Source organism: Trachurus japonicus, chromosome 6, assembly GCF_045865225.1.
Source record: "Trachurus japonicus isolate A0001 chromosome 6, Traja_1.0".
Classification (NCBI taxonomy): domain Eukaryota; kingdom Metazoa; phylum Chordata; class Actinopteri; order Carangiformes; family Carangidae; genus Trachurus; species Trachurus japonicus.
The window spans coordinates 37,381,409-37,407,928 of record NC_140912.1 but is presented as its reverse complement, the minus strand read 5'-3'; the positions used below and the strand labels follow the sequence as shown (position 1 = coordinate 37,407,928).

General features: G+C 43.5%; 1 protein-coding gene across 1 annotated transcript; it reads right to left on the bottom strand.

Moving 5' to 3' along the window:
- Positions 1–576: 576 nt before the first annotated feature.
- Positions 577–26,213, bottom strand: fcsk (fucose kinase). The gene is made up of 23 exons (XM_085780306.1): positions 26,032–26,213; positions 24,277–24,428; positions 21,966–22,016; positions 21,756–21,896; positions 21,082–21,154; positions 19,563–19,660; positions 19,368–19,448; positions 17,506–17,625; positions 16,743–16,914; positions 15,127–15,233; positions 14,263–14,364; positions 13,591–13,764; positions 11,377–11,450; positions 11,020–11,138; positions 10,744–10,980; positions 9,336–9,737; positions 7,782–8,009; positions 6,801–6,944; positions 5,702–5,821; positions 4,433–4,620; positions 3,818–3,917; positions 2,115–2,338; positions 577–648 (listed from the first exon to the last, which is right to left on the bottom strand). Exons 1-23 carry the CDS (start codon positions 26,150–26,152, stop codon positions 577–579), a joined length of 3,300 nt encoding a protein of 1,099 aa, XP_085636432.1. The 5' UTR covers positions 26,153–26,213.
- Positions 26,214–26,520: the final 307 nt, after the last annotated feature.

Here is a 26,520-nt window from a genome sequence, read left to right as displayed (position 1 = left end):
CTCCCGTTAGCAACGCCAGCCCATAATAGCCCTGCCCAGAGATTTACAACATACAGTGTTGTGAACAGACCCAAAGAAACGGCCTATTTTCACGGCCTAAAAGAGGTTTTACCTGAAAAAAAATACACATTTTCATTGTTCACTATAATATAATTTTTTCCAGACCTTCAAAGTGCAGGAAAAACACAGTTTTTATTTGGACTGAACCAACTCACGTATCCCTCCGCCCAGGGTTAGCGCCCGCCGATCAGCAGAGTCTTCTACTGCAATTAAAGTACTTAGGGGCTTTTTTCTATGGAGTTTTTCCTCAGTGGATGTGAGGGTCTAAGGACAGAGGATGTTGTTATTATGGGATGTAAAGCCCTTTGAGACAAACTGGTGGTAAAAATGGGCTATACAAATAAAATTGCCTTGCCTTGTCTTCAATTAAATTAAATTAAATTAAATTAACATTTGCATGTTTGATTCTTGTGTCGGACGTCTCAGTCTGGCCAATCAGTGGCCGGCGGTCAGATGATGTCACATTTTAGTATCGGCTCAACTCGGTACCAAGGAAAGAACCAGGAACCAGGTTCCTCAGGCCGGTGGCAGGACTGTGATCCCGTCCATGTCCAGCTCTACGGTGTGAACACTGAAGTCTCCCAGACCCTGAAACAGAACCACAACAGAGCAGAGCAGCTGATGATGATGATGATGATGATGATGATGATGATAAAATGTCCCAAAATTGATTTAAAAAAATAAAAAAATGAAACAAATCTGCTGCTGTCAGCCTCCGTTTCCTTAGAATTTAAAAGGCAGCTGTTTAACTGCACTGTTTGTTTTAAATAAAGAGGCACTTTTCATTTTGTTACTTAAACAATATGTGATATTGCTTTTATGCAACAGTTTCAACAATTCCATCTAAGCATGGATAAATGTTTAAAACTCAATAAATGTGAAAAAGACACTTTAGTCTTCACTTTAGTCACTCCCCCAGCCCATCAGAGACTGTACAGACCCTCACATCTTCAAATCACTCCTAAAAACCTCTTCAAACTGGCTTTTAATCTGTAAATGATACATCTCTGACTCTCCACCCTGTCTCATATCTCTTTTAGACCTTCCACATTGTTTCAGTATTTTAATTGTGTTGTTATGCTGCATTGTTTCTTATTTTAATGTAAGCGTCTTTGTTTTGTTTTGTTTTGTTTTTATCCTCTGTGAGGCACTTTGTGTTACAACATATGAAAAGTGCCATATATATAAAGTTGATTTGATTTGATTTGATTAAAAGCGCGTTATAAATAAAATGTATTATTATTATTATTTAGTCATTCTGTCTTGTAAAGCAGACTGGAGTAGATCATGAGGATCCTTTCACACCGACAGACTGAAGCACAAATCACATCGTTTTGAATCGAAAATCCATTTTGGATCGAATCGTAGCCCCAAAAATCAGAATCTAATCTAATCGTGAAATAGTAAAAGATTCCCACCACTGTTCCCTCTCAGGTGTTTCACTGCTCCACCTCTTTGCCCAGAAGACAAAAAAAGTTGCAGACTCAAATATCCCCGACTAGTTTACTGTTTATTTCAGAGGGGAAAGTGTGGAGTGGACAATGTTTCCATCCCTCTCTTTCATTGTTTGGAGCCCATTGGCAAAACATAACAGTTTCAATTTTGCAAGCTCTCACTCACACTCACACTCACACAGACACACACACACACTGTGGTCTGTAGTGCAACTACGATTTAAGTTTTTGTTTGCGAATTATTATTACTGTTCATATCAAGAATGCTTCAGTGCCAAGAGTTGATGACACCAACTTGATGTTAGTTAGTTTTTGACATAATTCAGTTCATATGGCAATAAATGCAAACTCTATTTTGCCAAAACAATATTGTATTTTGTTGTCATTAACTATAACTGACCTAGATATGGAGCAGCCTAGGCAATGTTGTCAAAATAATCTGTTATTAATCATAATAGTAATAGGCCAATAGTATTGATATGTGGAGTTGTAGAGGTGAGGCCATAGCACCAGCAGCTCATCAGGGGAGTTGAATTTCTGCTCAGGAGTTTTGAAAATTAGAGGGAACATTGATTCCCGGCCCTGCAGTAGGCTACGTACCGGTGTGTTGTTGAGGACGTGCAGCACCGCCTCCCGTTGCCGTGGTTCCCGGGTCAGCAGGTAGAGGAAGCCGCCCCCCCCGGCGCCGGCCAGACTCTGACCCAGGACCAGCGGCCTCAGAGCCTCCATCATGGTCCGCACCGAGGCCGGCTCGCAGCCCGGCGCCATCAGCTTCTTCTGCTGCCACGAGCGCTCCAGACAGCGGCCCAGACCCGACAGAGAGCCTGGACCAACCATCAGCCATACCATATTCAATTACTGCAGATTATTGATCTCACATTTGACTGTGACAGTAAACTAAAACACCACAAACTCATTGCACCAGTAAAAAACAGTCGGCTGCCCAATTACTGAACTAGTCTTTTATTGTGTTAGACCTCACTGCGCTTTTAATTTTTATAGTGTAGACGTAACTTGTTTTTTTTTGGAAATTTAATAATCGATTCATAATCGTCCAAACAATATTTGCTAATAATCAATAATCGATTTATTTCACCACCCCATAGTGCAGTGTTTATCAACCTTTTCGGGGCACAGGAGAAACCCTGAGGAACCCTTTGCCCCCCTGCACTTCCCAGATGTGAGATGTGGGGGGCAAAAAAGTCCCAAACCAATTTGACTGAAATAAAAAAATAGCCTTTTTAATTGCATCATTGCACATTTATTAACGGTTCTAAGGGCAAATATGTGATTTCAAAAGTCGCTTTACACTGAACATTGCACTTTTTTTTGTTTGACACCATCTTCCTGTTGGAGACTTTACAATAAAAGCCCAGTTAAGAAATTAATGGAGACTGTCCACTGAAACAAACACAGGGAGCTTTGAGTTTGTCTTTAAAAAGACAAAAGGAGAGTGAATCAAAACCATCAGAATGTGGCTTCTTATTAAAATATGAACAAACTCTCATTAAAACATATGGAGGAGAGGTTCAGTCCAGACAGACAGGCAACAGAGAACCTGGTCTAGTCCAGCTCAGTCCAACCCAACCCAACCAAATGTGACATCAGCGGACTGCCGGCCACTGATTGGCCAAACTAAGACGTCCGACACAAGAATCAAATCTGCGAATGTTAATTTAATTTAATTTAATTTAAAACATATGGGATTAGAATTCCTTTTTGTTTTTCTTCACATTTACTCTATTGTAACTTTCTTTGAGAATGTCTGTCTATCTGTGTCTCTGCTCCCTGGTGGAGAAGTATAGGAATGTTTCATACTGTTGGAAAATTGTATATGTAAAATGTTGAATAGGAATCAATAAAAAAAAACATGAATTAAAAAAATAAAATAAAATAAAATTGGGAAAAATGCCTTAGCTCAGCTTGGCCTGATGGCTCCGGTCAGTCTTTTAGTAAAATGATAATTATGTCTGTAAAGGTCACTCAGTCAAATGATAATTTATAGTTTTAAGTATCTGTTGCAAGTCCAGAGAACCACAGCCCTAGTGGACAGGTGTGTGTAGGTGTGTGTAGGTGTGTGTAGGTGTGTGTAGGTGTGTGTAGGTGTGTGTAGGTGTGTGTAGGTGTGTGTAGGTGTGTGTAGGTGTGTGTAGGTGTGTGTAGGTGTGTGTAGGTGTGTGTAGGTGTGTGTAGGTGTGTATAGGTGTGTGTAGGTGTGTGTAGGAGTGGACAGGTGTGTGTAGGTGTGTGTAGGAGTGGACAGGTGTGTGTAGGTGTGTGTAGGTGTGTGTGTCGTGTCTCACCCTGTGAACACGCTCTAGCGCACTCCTCTGCCGTGGCGACCAGCTGCTGAGCGTTCTGGACCATGGAGGGAAGACGGCTGTACCAGCTCCGGACCACGTCCTAAACACAACCATCATCATTACATCATCATTACATCACCATTGCATCATCATTACATCATCATTACATCACCATTACATCATCATTGCATCATCATTACATCATCATTACATCACCATTGCATCATCATTGCATCATCATTACATAGGATAGGATAGGTTTTATTTGTCATTCTTATGCGTCACATAAAAACGAAATTATGTTTCACACATCCACCGTTCGAGATCAAGTCCAGTGCATTAATTTCAACAATAAATAAGTAAAACATGTGTAATTAAAAACAACATATAAAATGAATGATCATAAATAAAAGAGAATAAAAGTTATCATTAGATAAACACTCTAAAAAATCAGTTAATTCACATTCTTTTGTTAAGGAGTCTGATCACTGTGGGGAAGAAGCTGTTCAACAGGTGAGTGGTTCTTGCTTTGATGCTTCTGTACCTTCTTCCTGACTGCAAGATTACATCACCATTACATCATCGACGCCATGGAAACGGAGACAGGACACTGACCTGCAGCAGGTTGCGGGCCAGACGCGTCTTCCCGGTGTAGACCAGCAGGAGGTGCTGGTCCAGAGAGACCAGGAAGTCCTGAGGAGGACGGAGACGCTCCACCTCCACCTGCAGAGGGAGCGAGGCTCGGGACCGGCCCACCTTGACTCCACCCACCAGACCCCCCACCTGGTCCTGCCAGCCCCCACCTGCACACGGGGGGAGAGGTTCAGTCCAGACAGAGAGGCAACACAGAACCTGGTCTAGTCCAGCTCAGGCCAACTAAGTCCAGTCCAACCAAGTCCATCCCAACCCAACCAAGTCCATCCCAACCAAGTCCAACCCAACCCAACCAAGTCCAACCCATCCCAACAAAGTCCAACCCAACCCAACCAAGTCCAACCAAGTCCAAACCAACCCAACCAAGTTCAACCCAACCAAGTCCAACCCAACCCAACCCAACCCAACCCAACCCAACCCAATCAAGTCCAAACCAACCCAACCAAGTCCAACCCAACCCAACCCAACCAGGTCCAACCCATCCCAACCAAGTCCAACCCAACCCAACCCAACCAAGTCCAACCCAACCCAACCAAGTCCAACCCAACAAAGTCCAACCCAACCCAACCAAGTCCAACAAGTCCAAACCAACCCAACCAAGTCCAAACCAACCCAACCAAGTCCAACCCAACCCAACTCAACCAAGTCCAAACCAACCCAACCAAGTCCAACCCAACCCAACCCAACCCAACCAAGTCCAAACCAACCCAACCAAGTCCAAACCAACCCAACCAAGTCCAACCCAACCCAACCCAACCAAGTCCAACCCAACCCAACCCAACCCAACCCAACCAAGTCCAACCCAGTCCAACCCAACCAAGTCCAACCCAACCCAACCCAACCCAACCCATCCAAGTCCAACCCAACAAAGTCCAACCCAGTCCAACCCAGTCCAACCCAGTCCAACCAAGTCCAACCCAACCAAGTCCAACCCAACCCAACCAAGTCCAACCCAACTAAGTCCAACCCAACCCAGTCCAACCAAGTCCAACCCAGTCCAACCCAACCAAGTCCAACCCAACCCAACCAAGTCCAACCCAACCAAGTCCTACCAAGTCCAACCCAACCCAACCAAGTCCAACCCAACCCAGTCCAACCCAACCCAACCCAACCAAGTCCAACCAACCTAACCCAGTCCAACCCAGTCCAACCAAGTCCAACCCAACCCAACTAAGTCCAACCCAACCCAGTCGAACCCAACCCAGTCCAACCAAGTCCAGACTCACACACCTGTGGTGAGGATCTGCTCCAGGTAGAGGATGGCGTGGATCAGTGAGTCTGTGTTGTAGGTGCGACCTGTGCACCTGTAGACTGCAGCCAACAGCGCCCCCGCCAGGATGCTGCTGGTCCCTGCAACACAACAACAACAACAACAGGAGAAGAAACACAGTAAAGAAGGATGATTAAATATGAACAAGATTAAAATCACAACAGCCACAACAAGAAACTACAGTAACAACAACTAGAACATTTCACGGAGGGTGCTATCTCTGTCAACAACATGGGAATCAAACCCACGATCTTAAGGTCAAGACAGAGCTGATCAGACAGACACAGGATTTTGGTGTTTTTACAGTAAATAATTTGGAAACACTTGCGAGCTTAAAACAGGAGTTCCTTCTGCTTCTCTCAGAAAATCTTTGTATTAGAGTCAATGAGGAGCAGAGAGAGACATGGTCGCACTCAGAGGCTCACAGTTTAAATTCTTTAAGTCTCTCTGCTTTGTTGAACACATTGTTAGAGAGAGGACAAGTTTGTCTACAACTGTGGAAGAAATCATGTGTGTAGAGTGTACATTGTGGCCGTGAGCAGCGTGGAAAGAGAAAGGTTTCAGACAATTTCAGACAACTTCTCCTACTAGCTGACACGAACATTCCGCCCAATACACATCCATTATAATCTCAACATGTCTCCTAAAATGATCATGGTCATTGAACAGTGATTGATCAAAAAGTATAATACCTATCGAAACATGGATTAACACACCAATAGACAAGACTTGTGTCTACATTTTACAGTTTAAATGGAGTCTCTAGGTAAAAGTATGCGTGAGTAGTAGACTTCTGAAAAAGTCCAATAATTTGTTGTACCTCTTCCCATTCATTCTCTGAGAAAATCTTCAGAACTTGAATTGCGGGAAATATTCGTACCCGTAGAGAAAAGAAATAGCACACTGATCCCAATCGACCTGCATGTTCTGATATATAATTTTTCTGGGTCCTCTCAAAACTATAGGAAGTTACAAACTGAAATTTGGTACGGAAGATGAATAAGAAGAAGAAACGCGCAGCTGTAGAGGTCAGAGCCTCGGTGCCTTTTCTATTCTCACCCAGTCCAGATCCAGTGGGCAGCACCGACCAGCTGTGGAGCTCCACCCCCCCTCCCCACCGCTCCATCAGCTGCTGCCCCAAAGGATGCTGGGAGGAGAGGGACACCAGGCCGCTGCACACACACACGGCCTTCAGGAGCGCTCCTGGAACACACACACACACACACACACACACACACACACACACACACACACACACACACACACATATATGGAGTTAAATTACTGCCAAAACTCCACAAACCCACAAAGCATGTTTACTATTTTTTCTCATTTCTGTTCATTTTGCTCATATAACGTTGATTATCTATGCACTTTATATCTCCTTTTCTCTATGTTTATTTGTTAGCCATTGAAATTTGTCTTGTTGTAATTTGTTATAGGGGTGGAACTTATGTACGAGCCAACCGGCTTCGTTCCCTCCTTGCACCATTGAATTTAAATGTGTGCTAAATAAATAAACTCTAAACTCTAAACTCACGCCCAACGATTCACAAACAAACTCTGTGTGTTTTGCAAATACAAAACATAATTCACAAACTAATGCATTTTGTTTCACAAATAAGAAATGCACCTATCGAATAAATACACCATGCTTCAGAAACAAAAAACATATTTCTTCAAGTAAAAAAACACAGTTCTACAACTTAATTTAACTCGATACACATATACTATATACTATATACACTGCTCAAAAAAATAAAGGGAACACTTAAACACCACATTCTAACTCCAAGTATATCACACCTGTGTGAAATCAACCTGGGATGATAATTTTGATTTACATTGATCATTTTTATGTTATTTTGTTCTCAACACTCTACTATATATTGAATAACGATTTTAAACTGCAATTTTTCATTAATTGAGACCTAAGATGTGTTGTTTCAGTGTTCCCTTTATTTTTTTGAGCAGTGTATAAGAAGAAGTACAAGACTTTTATTTTGAAAACATAAACAGTGATAACAGTCCGTCTCGTACCGGGTGCGTGCGGCTGAGAGTAGTCCCTCAGGTCGTCCAGACTGTCGCACGCCGTCTCCATGGCAACGCCGCTGTCCCTCCCCCCGGTGTGGCCGACCAGCAGGAGGCGGGGCTCCGCGATGCGTCGGGCTCTCGCTCCGATCGGACGCTTCCCGTCGACCCGGACCGCGGCGTTGGTCACCGAGCCGCCGTGTTCGAAGGCGATGGGCGGCGTGTCGCTCCACCCGCCTGAAACACACCATGACATCACAGGTCAAAGGTCACTGAGGATTAGGGCTGGGACAATACGCTTTTCTCCCGATTCGATTCTTCTATGAATTTTTGGATGCCACTTCAATTTAAATTGCGATTCTACGATATTGCAGATTTTCTGGATTTTTAGTCTTTAACAGCAGTGAATGATTATGATTGTCCACAGACTATTACAGGAACTATATTACCCCCAAAAATGCACATCACATGTAAGTCAGTTTTTAAGATTTATTCAGCAGCAATATATATGTTTACTTTCTTTTCAAAAGCCTGGACTGCATAAAAGAGGCAAAAATAAAATAGTATAGAAAGAACAGGCTTCTGAAACCTTTCTGACAAAATTAGATATAGACGGAGGTAAACTGCTGCTTTTTAACATTTATCTGCACACAAACACTGTAGGAGCCTATAAACTAACATACTCCATTATAAAGTGAACTTAAAACCTTTTCAAAACCTGGACTCTCTGTATGTAAAAAAGGCGATCAAATGCACATTGCACAATATATATTTTTTTAAATCTAAAAAAAAAATTGATTTAAAAATCGTCAAAAAAAAATATCGCAATACATTTGTGCAATGTTCCCCCTAATTTTCAAAACTCCTGAACAGAAATTCAACTCCCCTGATGACCTGCTTGAGCGACTTTGATCGACAGCTTAAGCGAACACACAGTACATCCACATGCTGGTGCTGTGGCCTCACCTCTACAACTCCAAATATCAATACAATTGGCTATTACTATAATGATTAATAACAGATTATTTTGACAACATTACCCATTACCTTGGTTACCCCATATCTAGGTCAGTAACAGTTCATGATAACAAAATATAAGATAACACAATATTGTTTTGGCAAAATAGAGTTTGCATTTTTTGCCATATGAACAATTATGTCAAAAACTAACTAACATCAAGTTGGTGTCATCAACTCTTGGCACTGAAGCATTCTTGATATGAACAGTAATAATAATTCTCAAGCAAAAACTTAAATCGTAGTTGCACTACAGACCACAGTGTGTGTGTGTGTCTGTGTGAGTGTGAGTGAGTGAGAGCTTGCAAAATTGTAACTGTTATGTTTTGCCAATGGGCTCCAAACAATGAAATAGAGGGATGGAAACATTGTCCACTCCACACTTTCTCCTCTGAAATGAACAGTAAACTAGTCGGGGATATTTGAGTGCAACTTTTTTTGTCTTCTGAGCAAAAAGGTGGAGCAGTAAAACACCTGAGAGGGAACAATTCTTATGTGAATGGATTTTTTCTCCCACCCGGACTGAGAATCTTCCTGTGGAATCACCTGCCAGGTCGAGTCTGGCCGGACACTCCACTTCCTGCCACTGGCCGAGGGGCGGGGCTTCCCCCTGACCAATGGAGATGAACCTCTGCGATGACATCACGGCGCGGCGCAGCAGCACCTGTCCGGCGCCCTCGTAGTGCCGCGCCGCCCGCACCAGCAGGTCCGGTCTGCTCAGCCAATGGGCTCGCTGCGCCGCCAGCGCCTCGACCCCGCCCCTCAGGTCGCCCCCCTCCAGCAGCGAGTAGGCGGAGCTCCACGCCTCGTTGGCGGCCGGTCCGCTACGCAGCCCGCCGCGGCCCCCCGCCATCAGCACCAGCACGTCGGCGATGCACGACAGACAGCGAGCGGACACGCCCAGGTCTGCTCCAAGCTCCGCCCCCTTCTCCCCGCTGCCCGCCGCAACTGAAGGAAAGAACAAGAAGGAGTTAAAGGAGAATTCTGGTCATTTTTGGCCCTTAAATCGTTGTCCTGAAGGAGAATTCCGTCCATTTTTGACCCCTAAATCGTTGCAAAAAAAATGCAAAATTGATGCAGGCAAACCAGAGTTACCATGGCTACCCGGCGCTAGCGATAGCCACAACGTTAACCCCTTGGGGGCAATTCTTTCAACCACAACAAACACTCAGAAAACAATCAAATATCTCTGGTACATGACTGGAATCCTTACGGTGCGTTCACACCGGGCGCAAGTAAAATATTCACCTCGCTCTACTCGCTCAAGTTTGCTCGCTGGTATAATTGTCTTTACTCGCGGCATTCGCGCGAGTAATTCGCTTGAGTTCAATATTTTGAACTTGCTTGCACTGTGAGCAAGGACTATGTTCCAGTCTGGGATCGAATCCCAGTGTGGAGTTTTACGCTAAACGCGCTGAATCTGTAATTGTACAATGTCCAGCTGTCAGTGAGCAGGGGGTGAGAGGAGGTGGCTGGGCGGGGCAGTCTCCGCCCCCCCCTCCAGAGGTGCATTGCTAATGAGCTGCTGGTGCTGTGCAGAAGGAGAGCCCTGGGAAATGGAACAGGTTTTGTGATTTGGGCTAAAAACTTCATATTCACAATTTAAAGATCACAGAGAATGCTTTAAAATAACCAAAAAGGGTCGCGGGAGGGGGACTTTAAAATTTAAATGGAGTCTCTAGGTGAAAGTATGCCTGAGCAGTAGACGTTTGTTAAACTCCAATGATGTCTTTTTCGCTCTTTTTTTTCCGCCCGTCCCATTGACTTCAATGCAAAATTTTGCGCAGTTTTTCGCGACGTAAATTCGCAAACTGTTGAGAAAAGTAATAGCACACCGATCCCGATCGAACCGCACGTTTTCATATATAATCAAAACCGGCCAGTGCCCGGTGCGATGGCCCGTGGCCCTAACTAACGAGTGAATGTCCAGCGTCTGAACTCTTGTGTGACTCACTGCTGTCCAGTGTCTGCAGCAGCGCCTCCTGCTGGCCTCCCAGCACCGCGGCCCTGAAGCAAGGCAGCAGCCCGGCGTCGGAGCGCCTCCTCAGGGCCTCGGACACGCGCCTCCTCCCCGCCAGGAGCTGCAGCTCCTCCCTCCACCGGAGCTCCTCCTCCTGCTGCGTCAGGGACAGCACCTCCTTCAGGGACAGCCTCCACGCCTCCCTCCACCTCTGAGGGCAGCCGCCGCCTCCTCCTGCTCCTCCTCCTCCTCCTCCTCCTCCTCCTCCACCCAGCAGCCAGCCGACCCCCTCCTCCAGACCCACTGCTCCTCCTCTAGGGTGGAGCACCGGGAAGAGACGAGCTGAGAGGAGGCAGCGACGCTCTCCTCTGATCCACAGCTCCTCTGGTCTGAGAGGAGGAGGAGGAGGAGGAGGAGGAGGACAAGAGGAGGAGGAGGAAGGAGGTGGAGGAAGAAGAGGAGGAAGAGGGGGAGGAGGAAGAGCAAGGAGGATGTAGAGGAAGAGGAGGAGAAAGGAGGAAGAGGAAGAGGGAGGAGGAGGAGGAGGAGGAGGAGGAAGAAGAGTTTTGTTATTTTCCGTCCATATTAACTTTCTCATCCTTTAAGTTTTCAAAATAAAAGTCTTACTGAATTCCCGTCCTGCTGTAGAAAAGACTCCATGACTGGTTGAGGAAGGAGGAGTTACTGTCATCACAGGAGACCTGAGGAGGAGGAGACTGTTACGACGTTGGTCGTAGTTTATTGTGTAATATTTTAGGCCTGTAACGATACACGTGTCGAAATCGAAACCGTGACACTCTAGGACACGAACCTGTGTCATCAATGAAACGGCAGAACCGCGACACACCCATCCCATTCCAACGCTCCGTGGCTGTGTTCAGGGCCGTTGCTAGGAATTCTGGGCCCCCTTAAAGAATACTAAAGTGGGCCCCTCCCCCTAACTTTTCCTTTTTTTTTCTTAACTATGTATGTATTATCGTTTTTTATTTAGCCTTCTTTGTTTTGATGCTAATGCAGCATTACACTGCAAAAACTCAAGTATCTTAGCAAAAATATTTGTCTTATTTCTAGTCAAAATGTCATTTCTAGTCAAAACAAATCTCATTCTACTTAAAATAAGACTCATCATATTAAAAGCGGCTTGTCTTTAGACACTTTTTACTTCTTTCAAGCAGATTTTCACTTGGAATAAGTAGAAAAATCTGATAGTGGAGCAAGTTTTTCTGCCTTATTACAAGCACAAAAAACTTACTTTCACTGGCAGATTTTTGTATTTATTGTGAATTTAAGTGAAAATTATCTAAAAACAAGTAAATTTTTAGGTAATGAGTCTTATTTTAAGTGGAAAGAGATTAGTTTTGACTAGAAATGAGACATTTGGACAAGAAATAAGACAAATATTCTTGGAAAGATGTTGAGTTTTTACAGTGTACTATGAGTATTAGTCAGGGTCTTACGCAGAATAAATCAGTCATACAAAGATTAGACTACTGGGGTTTTTTATGGGCCCCACTGGGCGCTGGGCCCCTAGAATTATCATCACCTTTCTAAATAGTCTCCAAAATGGAGTTACTGTAAGTTCTGTTTATTTTTTTTAACAGTATTTTGTTCGAGAAAAGAAAATAGTTTCTTTGTTTTTAATTTATTATTATTATTATAATTAGGGCTCGCGACCCCCCCGTGATACGTGCTTCCACTTGGGAGTCAACATCGGAAAAAGTCGCTCTTGACAAGGGAAAAAAAGTAAGGACCGGACCGGCCGTGCCATGTAAAAAAAAACAAAAAAACACAACAACAACAAAAAAACTGACAGCGTCAGTGAGTGATTGTCACGACTTCCTGTATCTGGCCCTTTTCAAATTTTTTTTCTGTGACCAATCGACCAATGAGATTTTGGTTGGCTAATGTTGGGTGAAGTTATAATTGACCTCTGGCTAAGCCCCGCCCCCTCCACTCACTGGGACAAACAGTCAACATTCGGTGACAGTTGCTATGGCAACAGCTGTCACAGTAGAGACATTTCACAGGAGGCAATTGATGATTTTTGGAGACAGAAAGATTAAATATCATCTGGAAGTCACCAAGACTTCACTTAGCTTTACCGCTATGGCTGTCGATAGGGACGGGCTAATTTCTGTTAGCCTGTCTATGGAGTTTTACATTATACGTTAGCATTAAGCTAGCGGGCTTTATGCTTAGTTGTGATACTGGCTAACATCTAAACATCTCTGACAATATGTTGCCTCAAATACGTTGTTGACTTAACTTAGAACAGATGTAGACATCCTTGTTCAGTTTATCCAGGTTTAGTTGGTGTTGTGGTCTACTGCATAACTTTATCCAGAGCAGACACTTCTCTCGGTTGAGATGTGGCTTGGGAAAAGGTAAAAAAAATCCCCCCCGTGGCCTCTCAGGATACCTAGTGTCAGAGTTGCATGTACCCCATGAACACCGTTTGACCATTTAAAACTTAAAATGTCAAGAAAAAACATATAAAAACGAATGAAAACTGACTAACTGCAATGCATTTCAATGGACGTGGAAGCAGAGAATGTCCCAGTGTATGGGCTAGCTATGTGCACTGTGATTGGCTCATCGTGTTTGGGGGCGTGGCTTAGCCATAGGTCAATTGTTATTGTTATATATTTGTTATAATAAATAGGCTAATCCAGTTTTTGCTACCAAAATCTCTTCTTTTTTTAACCTTAAAAAATTAGAATTGAATCAAATCGTGTATCGAACCGTGGGTCAGAAATCGAGATACGAATCGAATCGTGACTTTGGTGCATCGTTACAGGCCTAGAATATTTATTTAATCTATATAATCTATGAGTATTTCACCTCCAGCTGGTCGTGAGCTCCCGTCACCGTGAACACGTTCAGCTTCAACGCTCCCAGCTCGATGCTGTGTCCCTGGATGATGATGTCATCGGCCAGGCTCAGCGTCCTGAGGCTCTGATTGGCCGAGGGCCGCAGGCCGGAGAGTAAACAGCCTGAGGGGACGAGCAGCGGCCCCTAGAGGTCAGAGGTCAGAGGTCAGAGGTCATTACTACAACCATAGATATACTGACTAGATGCTGCGTTCCCAGGCAGCTCTATTGAGTGGAATACGTCAACGCGGCGGCCATCTTGGTTCGGGGGAAGCCGTGTCTACAGACGTCTATCAACCATTAAAATCACCATAACTCACCGAATATTCAACTGATTTTCAAGCCGTTTGGTTTATTATAAATGTCAGACAGATATTTATGATACAACAACAAAAAAATATTATACACTTAGATACTCAGACACACACCCACATGCATAAATACACTGAAATGTGTTCTACAAGGGTCTGACTGCTGGTCAGACGTTTATATGTCTATGGTCAGAAACCACGGACCAAGATGGCCGCCGTGTTGACGTACGCTGAGAAGCAGAAGGCGCCATCTAGTCAGTATATATCTATGAACACCAACAACGACCCTGAAGCTGTGTGATGATGTCACCAGTGATGTCACCGCTCCTCACCTGCAGGTGGCAGTGCTGCACCACCGCTCCCGTCGCCACGGTGACGTCTCCCTCCAGGACGCTGTTGATGACGCGAGCTCCCGGACTCACGGCGCTCGCCGTCTGAACGGAGGAAACAGGAAGTGATGTCAGATTTTACCTTTTTACTCTTTTTTGAGAAAATTTTACCACTTTTTTTTTCTTATTGATTTTTCTTTTACTTTCTTTTTATGAATTTTATTTTATGTTTCACAAATTTGACCAATTTTTAGTAATTTTTACCAATTTCTTCTAGATATTTTTTTTTTTTTTTAACTTTTTGAGAAATTTTTTACTACTTTCTTTTTTTTTTTAGTAATTTTTTTTTAAAACCAATTTATTATTATTATTATTATTTTTTTTTTTTACTTTTTGAGAAATGTTCCACTTTTTTCTAGAAATTTTTAACTTTTTTTTTTTGGGGGGAAGAAATCTTTTTTGTTTTTACTTTTGTTTTTGATAATTTTTTACCACTTTTTTTTCTTATTGATTTATCTTTTCCTTCTTTTTTGTAATTTTTATTTTTAACAAATTTTACCACTTTTTTGTGTGTGTAATTTTTGAGAAATTTACCACTTTTTTCTAGAAAACATTTTTGGGAACAATGTACCAGTTTCTTCTAGAAATTTCTCAACAATATTTCCAAAGATTCACGCCATTGGCCCTAATTTGAACGTACATTGACTAAAAGGTAATGTTCTTAAGTCTCAACACAAATATTTGTGTATTTCTGGTGTTTGTTTTGAACTTGGTCTCATTTATTTTAGGGAGTCAGTCGTTGATGTAAACAGTTTGAGAACCACTGGATTAGGAGACGATGGCGACGCTGAGGAAACAGGAAGTCACCTGGACGTGGGACAGAGCGTTCCTGTCGGACCCGGCGCCGGTGAGTCGGGCGACGTGCTGCTTCCCAGAGAGAGTCATGTAGTCATAGCAACCGCCGGGGACGTAAACTGTGAGGACGAGAGTTAAATGAGTCAGTTAAAGGACAATTCCGGGCAAATTCACCTCGGGGCTGTATTTTCCTAACATTTTAGGTCTAACAGAAGGAATCTGAAGGTTTTCAGTTTAATGTCTCCTGTTTTGCGGTAGTTGTGTCTGTCCCCGCGTCGCCACGGCAGCGATGAATGGGAGCGGATTGAAGTTCTGCTGCTTAGGCTGTTTCCATCCCTCAAAGCCACAGACAGCGTCAGATGGAGACTCAAACATGCACCCAGAAGTTTATTTACTTGAAGCAAGTCAAGAGTTGATATTCCTGTGTTTATGACACAAACGGGAGCTTCCCACTGCACCTGAACACACCGAGCATCAACTTGGGTCTCGACTCCGCCAGACTTTGAATTAGATCTAGTTTTACAAACATGTCGGCTTGCTTGAAGTAAATAAACTTCTGGCTGCATGTTTGAGTCTCCATCTGACGCTGTCTGTGGCTTTGAGGGATGGAAACAGCCTAAACAGCAGAACTTCAATCCGCTCCCATTCATCGCTGCCGTGGCGATGCGGGGACAGACCATAACTACCGCAACACAGGAGACATTAAACTGAAAACCTTCAGATTCATTCTGTTAGACCTAAAATGTTAGGAAAATACTAGTGATGTTCGATACCACAAATTTCCTTTCCGATCCAATACTGAGTAAAATTCAGGCTGGTATCGGCGATACCGATCCGATACAGATACTTTGTGCAAATGCACCTAATGAGCCTGGTAAATCTTAAAAAAAAAAAGAAAGAAAAAAAGTAGTGTATTTCAAGTCATAGCTTCCTAAGGATACAAGACATCAGAGTAACATATGTATCTATTTATTTTAAACTCTGAAGTATATTGAGGTAGCTGCCTCGTTTACCATATAGCCAAGCTAATACAACAACAGAAAAAACAGAGGACTCACACAATCATCCAAAATATGTGAAAATTGTGTTTCAAACACTAAAAAAAGAACATACTGTAAAATAATCAAACCATTAAACCAAAATATTTATAAAATTATTTATAATTTTCCCACAGATATCTGTCTTCGCTGTTTGTGGAGCTGAAATAGCTCCACACATGACTCCTCTTACGATCCGCCATTGACTCTACACAGAAAGACTGACTGTTGAGTGAGCAGCGGGTTACGCATTACGCACTTACCTAGGCGGAAGAAAAAGTAGTTCCTAAAAACTGCATGTCATTTAGACAAGGTCTCAATAGTTTAGTTACTTTCCACCATGTTCCTGTTAATGATATACATTACCACAAGTATGAAGTATCAAAAGTATCAATATTTTCATTTGAGAATCGATTTTTGAGCACACAGACCTGATATCAGAAGTATCGATATTTCAGTATCGATCCGCACATCACTAGAAAATACAGCCCAGAGTTGAATTTGCCCGGAATTGTCCTTTAATTTTGTCAGATGTCGGATTAGAAACATGGATATGAAATAAAACGGACTAGGAGTGGAGGAGTCACGGACCCAGACTGAGGGGAGTTCCTCTGAGGATCCTCCACAGCTCCGTCCGGCCGCTCCTCACCGTCGCCCCCCGTGGCCCCGCGGCCGAACTGCAGCCGCCGCGCTCCTCACTCACAAACTGATCCTGAGTCAGATCTGAGCAGAGACACTTCAACACGTCCAGGAACAGAGAGATCTGAGGGACGGACAGGAGCACGATAAGTCGATGTTTTCACTTTTTAACTTCTATTTTCAACCCTTTAAAGGGATAGTTCACCCAAAATTTAAATTTCCTCCGTGGCTTCTCTGAGTTACAGGGGGTCTCGGCGTAGCAGTGCATGTCCATATGACGGTTGTCAATGGATACCAACTGTCTTCGTAACAAAAAGACACACCAAAAAACATCCAAATACCTCCATGCTGCTCGTCTGTAATGTCCCTCTTGTATTGAAGCCCCGACATGAGAAATTGTCCCGGAAAAAATTAAACAAGTCAATATTTCAAGCTTGTTTTGTAGCGGAAGCTTCTCGAAGTTCCTCTTGGAGGTTTTTGGATGTTTTTTGGTGTGTCTTTTTGTTACGAAGACAGTTGGTATCCATTTGCAACCGTCATATGGACATGCACTGCTACGCCGAGACCCCCTATAACTCAGAGAAGCCACGGAGGACTCTGAAACTTCTCCCAGCCCTTAGTCCACATGAGGGGGAGGAGATAATGAGCAATGAAATTTCAATTTTGGGTGAACTATCCCTTTAAAGGACCATTCCTGTGTTTTATTAGTTTCTACCTGGAGGGGCGGAGCTCCAGAGTCGAGGCCCAGGTAGGTGCAGCCGTCCAGAGGAGGAGACACGTGAGTCTGCAGCAGCTTCTCCGACACCGACCGGCTGAAGAAGACCGGACCGGACACCTGACGACACGGAGCAGCGGATAGGCCGGTTCAGACTGTGTCATCATCACATTTAAATATGAACTGATACAATTAAAGGGACAACGAGGAGTTTGTAATTGGTTATAAAAAAAGTCTGATATTAATGTGGATGAATCTCCGTTACCACTTGTTAATGGTCCATTTTAGATAAATCTATGGTTTTGTCTCTATGGTTATTTTGTTATTATTAGTGGTGGTGGAAATGCTGGGCGAGCCGACCAGCGTTTCTTTACTTTCGGTTTCGTGGCGAGTCATGAGAATAACACCGCCGAATCTCCGTTTATGGTGGGAACTACGACGGTATGTGATGGTCTTCCAACCTCTGACTTTAATTCTTGATGAATGAAAACATGAGTCTGTCTTGACCCGGTCAAAGAATTTCACGGTGCGGAGGCTCATAAATGTAGTGTGGAAACACTTCACTTTTACAAAACTCCTCATTGTCTCTTTAAATAATAAATAATACAATTTAAAGCAGAAGGAAGCGATCCGGTCTTTTGGCTAATGCTGCGTTCCAGGCAGGCTTTTGAAACAGTAAGTTACAGCTTCAAGTCACGACTTACGACTTTGTAGCGTTCCAGGCAACCCACTCGTGTTTTTCCGACCTGTTTTACCTGTGAAAGTCACTATAACGGCCACTCGTAACTTCTGACCGGTGAACTCGTACCAGATTGAACTGGTACGACTTCACGGGTCGGAAAAACACGAGTTACGAGTTGCCTTGAACGCACCATAACGTCTTGTCAGCAGATGGATTTAGCAGCCCCCGCCCTCGTCATGGATCTATTGGTCCTCGTCCCTACGTCACCACATTCAGGCGCATCCCTTGGCTGCACACACAGAGAGGACTGCCCCTTTATGCCGTTCTCTCTCCTCATTGGATAAAGGTTGTAGGATACAAGGAAAGTTTTCTCCTGGGCTCAGAGCAGAGCAGAGTGACTGACAGACCCGTGTTTCAGACCAAACACTCTATAGAAGTGATTGCTGTCGGAAGATACAACTATTTAAGACTTAGTTTAAAGCAGATATCAGCTTCGCGGCCGTTTCGGCTAATGCTGCGTTCAAGGCAGGCTTTTGAAACCGTAAGTTACAGCTTCAAGTCACAACTACGACTTGGTAGCGTTCCAGGTAACCCGTAGCTCGTGTTTTTACCGTCCTGTTGTCTGTGAAAGTTCCCTATAACGGCCACTCGTTACTTCCGACCCGTGAACTCGTACCAGATCGAACTGGTATGACTTCACAGGAAGGAAAAACACAAAGTACGAGTTTCTTTGAACGCACCATGAGTTAGCAGCCCCCGCCCTTGTCAGGCATCAATTGGTCCTCGTGCTACGTCACCACATTCACGCGCATCCCTTGGCTGCACACACAGCCCTTCATGCCGTTCTCTCCCCTCATTGGATAACACTTGTATCCCACAAGGAAAATTTTCTCCTCGGGTTACAGCAGAGCAGAGTGACGGAGAGACTCGTGTTTAGGCTGAAATACTTCATGTAAGTGATTGCTGACGGAAAATAGGACTATTTAGGACTTATATTAACAAAAACATTCCACTGATATCTGCTTTAACACAAAAATATCGCTTACTTCTGCTTTAATATAAACACGTCTCTGATGTCAGAGTTCAACAGAGTTTTAGAGACTTTAAAGGTGAACTGGCCCTTTAAGAAAGTGAAGCTTCACCAGGATTAAAAGGAGCGTTTGTTTTCCTGAACACGCACCAGTGGAACTTTCCCATCAGGCATCAGGGCTCGTTGGATCTGCTCCTTCGTCCCCTTGTAGACGATGTCTGTGACCCGACCCTGGGACGCAAAACAAACGCACCTCATCACAGGTTAATGTTGTAAAAACTGTTAGTTATGATCAATATTGTATAAAAAACATCAAAATGTAGATGAAGAGAAACATCAGAGCACCTGCGGGTCGGCCAGGTAGACTCCGTGATCGGCCGCGTAGGAAACGTCGCCTGGCAACGCCAGCACCCGGACGCCGGAGAAACCCTCCCAGGAGAGAGCTAACACACACACACACACACACACACACACACACACACACACACACACACACACACACACACACACACACACACACACACACACACACACACACACATTATAGATCTACACCAGTGGTTCTGAAACTTTTTACAACAATTGGGCAACATTTTTAAACAAACACCAGAAATACACAAATATTTGTTCTGAGACTGAAGAACATTAGTTTTTTTAGTCGATGTATGTTCAAATTTGGGTCAATGGCCTGAAATTTTGGGGAAAAAAGTGGTAAAATTTCTAAAAAAAAAATTATATTTTTTTTCTAATGTAATTCTAAAAAAAAAAAAGTAAAAAAAAAATCTAGAAAAAACTGTTAAAATTTCTTCAAAACAGTTCTAAACAATTCTAAAGAAAATCTTAATGAAATTTTTTTTTAAATCCTAGAAAAAACGTAATATTACAAATTTTCTAGGAAAAAATTGTAAAATTTCTCAAAAAAAAGTTTGAAAAATTCTTAAAAAAGAAGGTAAAATTGCTCCAAAAAAGTTTTAAAAAAGAATAGAAAAATAAATAAATCTTTAAAAAAAAGGAAAAAATTGTAAAATTTCTCAAAAAAAAGTTTGAAAAATTCTAAAAAAAAAAAAAATTCTAGAAAAAGCACGTAAACCCCCCCCCCCCCCCCAAAAAAAAAAAATTAAATAAATTTTTTAAAAAATCTTCTCGTTTTTAAAAAATTCTAGAGGTGAGAACTTCGAGAAGCACTGATCAATACAACATTAGGTGCGTTTTCATCAGCTGTTTAGATGCATCGAGATGTATCGCATCGGAAAATTATGATGGAAACGCCGTGATTCGCATTAAAATCCCCTGATTCGCACAAAATGAAATACGCTGCTATGGCCGGGTTTTGGTTGATTCGAATGGGATGGAAACAGCTGTATGCGAATCAAGTGTGACGGAGCCACTTTCACCCCATCTGCTCCCGTGTTGCAGTTCACTCACAAGACAACATCAGGGTTTCCGCTGTCACACAACAATTAATTAATTGTGGCGCATCGCCACGGCAAAATAAAAGCCCCCACACACCTTCATATGTGATTACTGCACAGTTCTTCATAGTTCCTCCTCAGTAAAAACCAAACTTATCAACCAGCGCGTCCAGAGTTTATCATTAATAAAGTCTCTCTCTCACACACACACACACACACACACGGGTCGCGTTATGACGGTAATAAACATATGCGCTAAATCGCGCTAATGTGTTCAAATCAGACCGTCCGTCCGTCCGGCCGGGAGGGCGGGGGGGATGGAAACACACATGATTCGAATTTCTTTTAATGCGCATTTCCCAGTAATTCGAATCACTTTGGATGGAAACATGGCTACTGTCTGTAGCTGTGAGCGGCGACAGCGGCTCGGAGCACTACGATACGATACTGACCGAAGTGTGGAGGGAAGCGGAGGACGGCGTCGGTGCTGCAGACCCAGACACCGGGAGGAGAACCGGGACAGACCTGAGGACAGAGACGGAACAGCAATGTGAATGAATGTATGTGCACTTTGTTAGTACGTGTGTACTTTTTAATTGATGTCTGCTTCAGTGGCACACTGCACTTTATGATGACTCTGTGTTTTTATGTTAATGTGTTTTATTGTGATGATTGTGCCGGCAGCACGGCGCTCTACCCAAGACGAATTTCTCCCATGGGAGACAAATAAAGTTGACTTTGACTTTGAGCAGCGGAGAACTCAGCTGGACCAGACTGATCCCAGGTCAGTGTCGGAGCGGATCCACACAAGGAAACTCACCTAGTTCACTTAGTTATTATTAGTTTATTTACTTAGTTTGGTGCAGAGGAATGTTGTTTTTACCTGGTGTGGTTGGTATTCAAAGTAAAGGTCAACACACAGTAACTGGGTTCAATCACGTTAATGTCAATTCACCTAATGTAACACTGAACTGGAAGGAATTTAAATGTCGGCGCACGTCATTATTTCCAACCAGACTGATCCCAGGTCAGGTGGACCAGACTGATCCCAGGTCAGGTGGACCAGACTGATCCCAGGTCAGGTGGACCAGACTGATCCGGTATCAGCTGGACCAGACAGACCGACCTGTGAGCTGAGCAGGTCCAGCAGCAGGTCCAGGCAGCAGACCGGGGCCTGGACTCTCTGGTCCCGGTCCTGGTCCCGGTCCTGGTCTCGGGGCAGCCAGCAGAAAGCTCTGCTGCAGGAGCTCCAGGGGAAGTCCCGGCCCTGAGGAGGAAACACCTGTCAGCAGCTGGACTCACACACAGGACAGGACAACATCTGGACTGGACTCACCGTGTGGAGGATCAGGATGTGAGCATCGTCCAGGACGTCGGCCGTCACCACCTGGATCAGAACCAGAACCAGAACAGAACCAGACATGACGCTCCATTCCACCGTAGCTGTATTGTTGATAGCATAGACTGGTTGATAGACATCGGCCGTGATGACTTTATTTATAATCATCACCTCATTTTAATGAGAACAATACAGACGAGGTTTTAGCTTTATGTCACATTTTCACGTCACTATATCACTATATCACTACTCTGATGTTAATGAAGTCTATAAAACCAATTGTTGAACAAACATTTTAGATTAGCTGGGCTAACCGTTAGCTGTTAGCCATTAGCATTGTCAATAAACAACAACTCAATAAACGGCCCATGAAAAAAAAAAAATTCCAGCGGATCCTAGTTCCAACATGACTGAGCTAACTGGAGTAGTTTCATGTCGTGTCCCACAACGGGAGGGTTTTAACAGCTGACGTCCTGCTGTTAGCTTAGCTGCTGCTGTTAGCTGTCAGCAGCAGTAAAGCTAACAACTACAACAACCATGACTAATTACAAAAACGTGCACACAGAAATAGTAATGTTTGTTCAATAATTCGTTTTCTAGACTTAACAAACATCAGATTTAGTCAAAACGGTTTTGGCAGCCCGGAGCCCCCACATTTGGTACCTACACCGGTGGCTAACGCTACCAGTTAGCCGCTAACGCTACCAGTTAGCCGCTCGCTAGAACTGGTGGCTAACGCTACCAGTTAGCCGCTAACGCTACCAGTTAGCCGCTCGCTAGAACTGGTGGCTAACGCTACCAGTTAGCCGCTAACGCTACCAGTTAGCCGCTCGCTAGAACTGGTGGCTAACGCCACCAGTTAGCCGCTAACGCTACCAGTTAGCCGCTCTCTAGAACTGGTGGCTAACGCTACCAGTTAGCCGCTAACGCTACCAGTTAGCCGCTCGCTAGAACTGGTGGCTAATGCTACCAGTTAGCCGCTAACGCTACCAGTTAGCCGCTCGCTAGAACTGGTGGCTAACGCTACCAGTTAGCCGCTCGCTAGAACTGGTGGCTAACGCTACCAGTTAGCCGCTCGCTAGAACTGGTGGCTAACGCTACCAGTTAGCCGCTAACGCTACCAGTTAGCCGCTCTCTAGAACTGGTGGCTAATGCTACCAGTTAGCCGCTAACGCTACCAGTTAGCCGCTAACGCTACCAGTTAGCCGCTCGCTAGAACTGGTGGCTAACGCCACCAGTTAGCCGCTAACGCTACCAGTTAGCCGCTCACTAGAATGCTACTAAAACCCACTTCTGTTATGGTGTGACGCAATGGATCATGGGAAAATAAAGTGGTGGATAGAACAACTGTCGGGGTACCATTTGAGTCTTTATTTTTCAGTCAATTGTACACAATGTTTTTTTTTCTGTGTACGTATTTTTTGGTTCTAGTAGTATAATTACTATTATGTATCACATCTCTTGCAATATCTACACACTCCTGCTTGTGCAACTGTGTGTACGGGCATCGTGCAATACAACCTGGTACCAAATCAAATCAAATAAACTTTATTTGTCCCGGGAGGGAAATTTGTCTTGGGCATAATACAGCTGCTTTGTACTTGTAAAACATAATACATACATTACAGTAGCAACACTGGCACACATATATATCAACTTTATTTAAAGGAAAAGCCCCTTGAGGTGGATCACCTCGTTTTCAAGGGGGATCCTTCATACTGTATCCAAGAGAGAAAAGAGAGAGAGAGAAAAAAGAGAAAGTGCGGGGAGTGCAATAAATAGTTTAAAATACTCATAAAACAAGTTCAAATAAAAAACATACTAAAAAACTAAAAGAGAACAAGGGATGTTACATTGGTACCCATGCACTCCTGCACTTTAGCACTTCTGCACTTTATCTCTCAGTCCCCTACCCATGGAAGTGTTGTCAAAATGTCAATGTTTTATCCCGTTATAGTCGTCTTGTTATGTCCTTGTTGTCGGCATTGTTATGTCGTTTATAATACTATGTTTATTGTCACTGTACTGTTTTTATATTTTTGGGACTCTGGATGGAAACTAGCACTAGCTGCTACAATCCGGCACATTTACATGTTTTTATATGTTCATTAATGTGCACTGTCCCACCCAAATAAACCAATAAAGTAAAGTAAAGTAAAGATCAGAAGGTTACACTGTCACTCTCTTCATTCATTTCAATCTGAGACCAGTACAGACCGGTCCAGACCAGTAGAGACCAGTAGAGACCAGTACAGACCAGTACAGTCCAGTTCAGACCGGTTCAGACCGGTCCAGACCGGTTCCTCACCGTGTGTCCAGCTCTGCTGCTCAGGTGTTCAGCCGCCACCAGCAGAGCGTTGAGCGTCGCTCCGCCGCTGCCCAGAGGCTCCTGACGGTCCCTCACCGTCAAAACCAGCGCTGCTTCACACAGAGAACCACGCTGCTGCCGCAACTCCAGCTCTACACACACACACACACACACACACACACACACACACACACACACACACACACACAGAGAGACACACACACACACACACACAGAGAGACACACACACACACACACACACACACACACACACACACACACACACACACACACACACACACACACACACACACACACACACACACACACACAGAGAGACACACACACACACACACACACACACACACACACACACACACACACACACACACACAGAGAGACACACACACACACACACACAGAGACACACACACACACACACACACACACACACACACACACACACACACACACACACACACACACACACACACACACACACACAGTTTACTATCTATAACATCATCTCTTATTCAAATAAACACATTGTTAGATCTGTATTGAGCAATAACACTTCTGTTCTGATTAGTTTTTAGAATTCAAAATGGCCGTTGTAGAAACAGTTTTACCCATTTAAATGATTTTACAGTTGAGTCCTGCGTCTTTGACCTTGACGACGATTAATAAAGTCAATTAAATATCATATTAATATATTAATAACACACACACACACACACACACACACACACACACACACACACACACACACACACACACACACACACACACACACACACACACACACACACACACACACACACACACACATTCATTCACACATTGTTGGATCCATATTGATTATTTTCATTATCAATAACACTTCTGTTCTGATCAGTTCTCCATAAGCAGATGTGTTCAAATGTCTTATTTTATTCAACCAACAGTCAGAGAGATGAGTTAGTTTATGTTCATTAACTTAAATAATCCATTAATGTATTTGTATTATATTAACTATCAATTATGAATTATTATTAGGTTTTAATTATTAGTTCTTATGAACTAAATTTCACCTCATTTGTTTTTTTTAAGTGTTTGATTTCAAACCTTTGTTGTTCACATTCAGAAAACTGTGGCTGAAATTATAGTAATAAATATATAAATACTATAGTAGTATATTTTTTATATTTATATATAGGTATCTTACGACGGAGTATTTGGGCCACATTGAGAAAAAAAAATAAAGTCATAAATTTACGAGAATAAAGTCGTAAATTTACGAGAATAAAGTCATAACATTACGAGCATAAAGTCGTAAATTTACGAGAATAAAGTCGTAAATTTACGAGAATAAAGTCGTAAATTTACGAGAATAAAGTCGTACTTTTCCAAGAGAAAAAAGTCATAACATTACGAGAATAAAGTCGTAAATGTACGAGAATAAAGTCTACATTTCCTACGAGAAAAAAGTCATAACATTACGTTTGTGATTTTTTTATTTGTCAATGTGGCCCACAACAAAACAATAAATTAATTCTAAAAATCACATTTTCTTTCTTTCTTCCTTTCTTAAAAAAAAAAAAATCAAAACAGTAACATTAGCGGAGAGTTTAGCTCGGTAGAGATATATGTCTATGGTTCTGTCCGTCAGCGCCCCCTCAGGCCGCTCGGTGTAACTACAACTACAGCGGACAAAGATCGTAAAGTGAGCAGATGCTCCTCACCAGTATAATATATCTCTATATCTCTGCTCCTCACCTCTCTGGAAGGAGTAGACGCTGTCCTTGTGCTGGCAGGTCAGGACCACCACGGTCCACCTGAACCTGGACCCGGACCTGGACTCGAACCTGGTCCCGCTGCTGCTGCTGCTGCCGGACATCCTGCTGCTGCTGGGGAACCCGGACCTAGTTACAGCTCCATACCGAACACAACCGAACACAACCGAAGAGTACCGAGTACCGAACACCACCCCGCCGCTGCGGCTGCGGACGACGCAGAGGCCGAGGTGAAGCTACCGGACCCCGGCCACCGGACCGTGAACGCAGCGTGAACAGAACCAGAACTTTATCCAGAAGAGAAGAGAAACCCACGGACACGGACACGCTGTTGTTGTTACTTTCCTGTTGCTCTCCCCCCGTTAGCTTAGTTCTGACCGCGCCGGCTGCCGTAGTTCTGGAAATAGGTGCGTTTGGTTTTACTGTTGGGACGTCTCGGAGAGGCGGGTACAGGTCAGACTGTCAAGTCAAA

Coding starts and splice junctions, on each gene's coding strand:
- fcsk (XM_085780306.1), bottom strand. CDS start 26,152: ATGTCCGGCAGCAGCAGCAGCAGCGGGACCAGGTTCGAGTCCAGGTCC. Junction 22,017..24,276: donor GCAGCAGAGCTGGACACACG/GTGAGGAACCGG, acceptor GTTCTGATCCAG/GTGGTGACGGCCGACGTCCT. Junction 11,139..11,376: donor TACAGCAGGACGGGAATTCA/GTAAGACTTTTA, acceptor TCCTCCTCTCAG/ACCAGAGGAGCTGTGGATCA.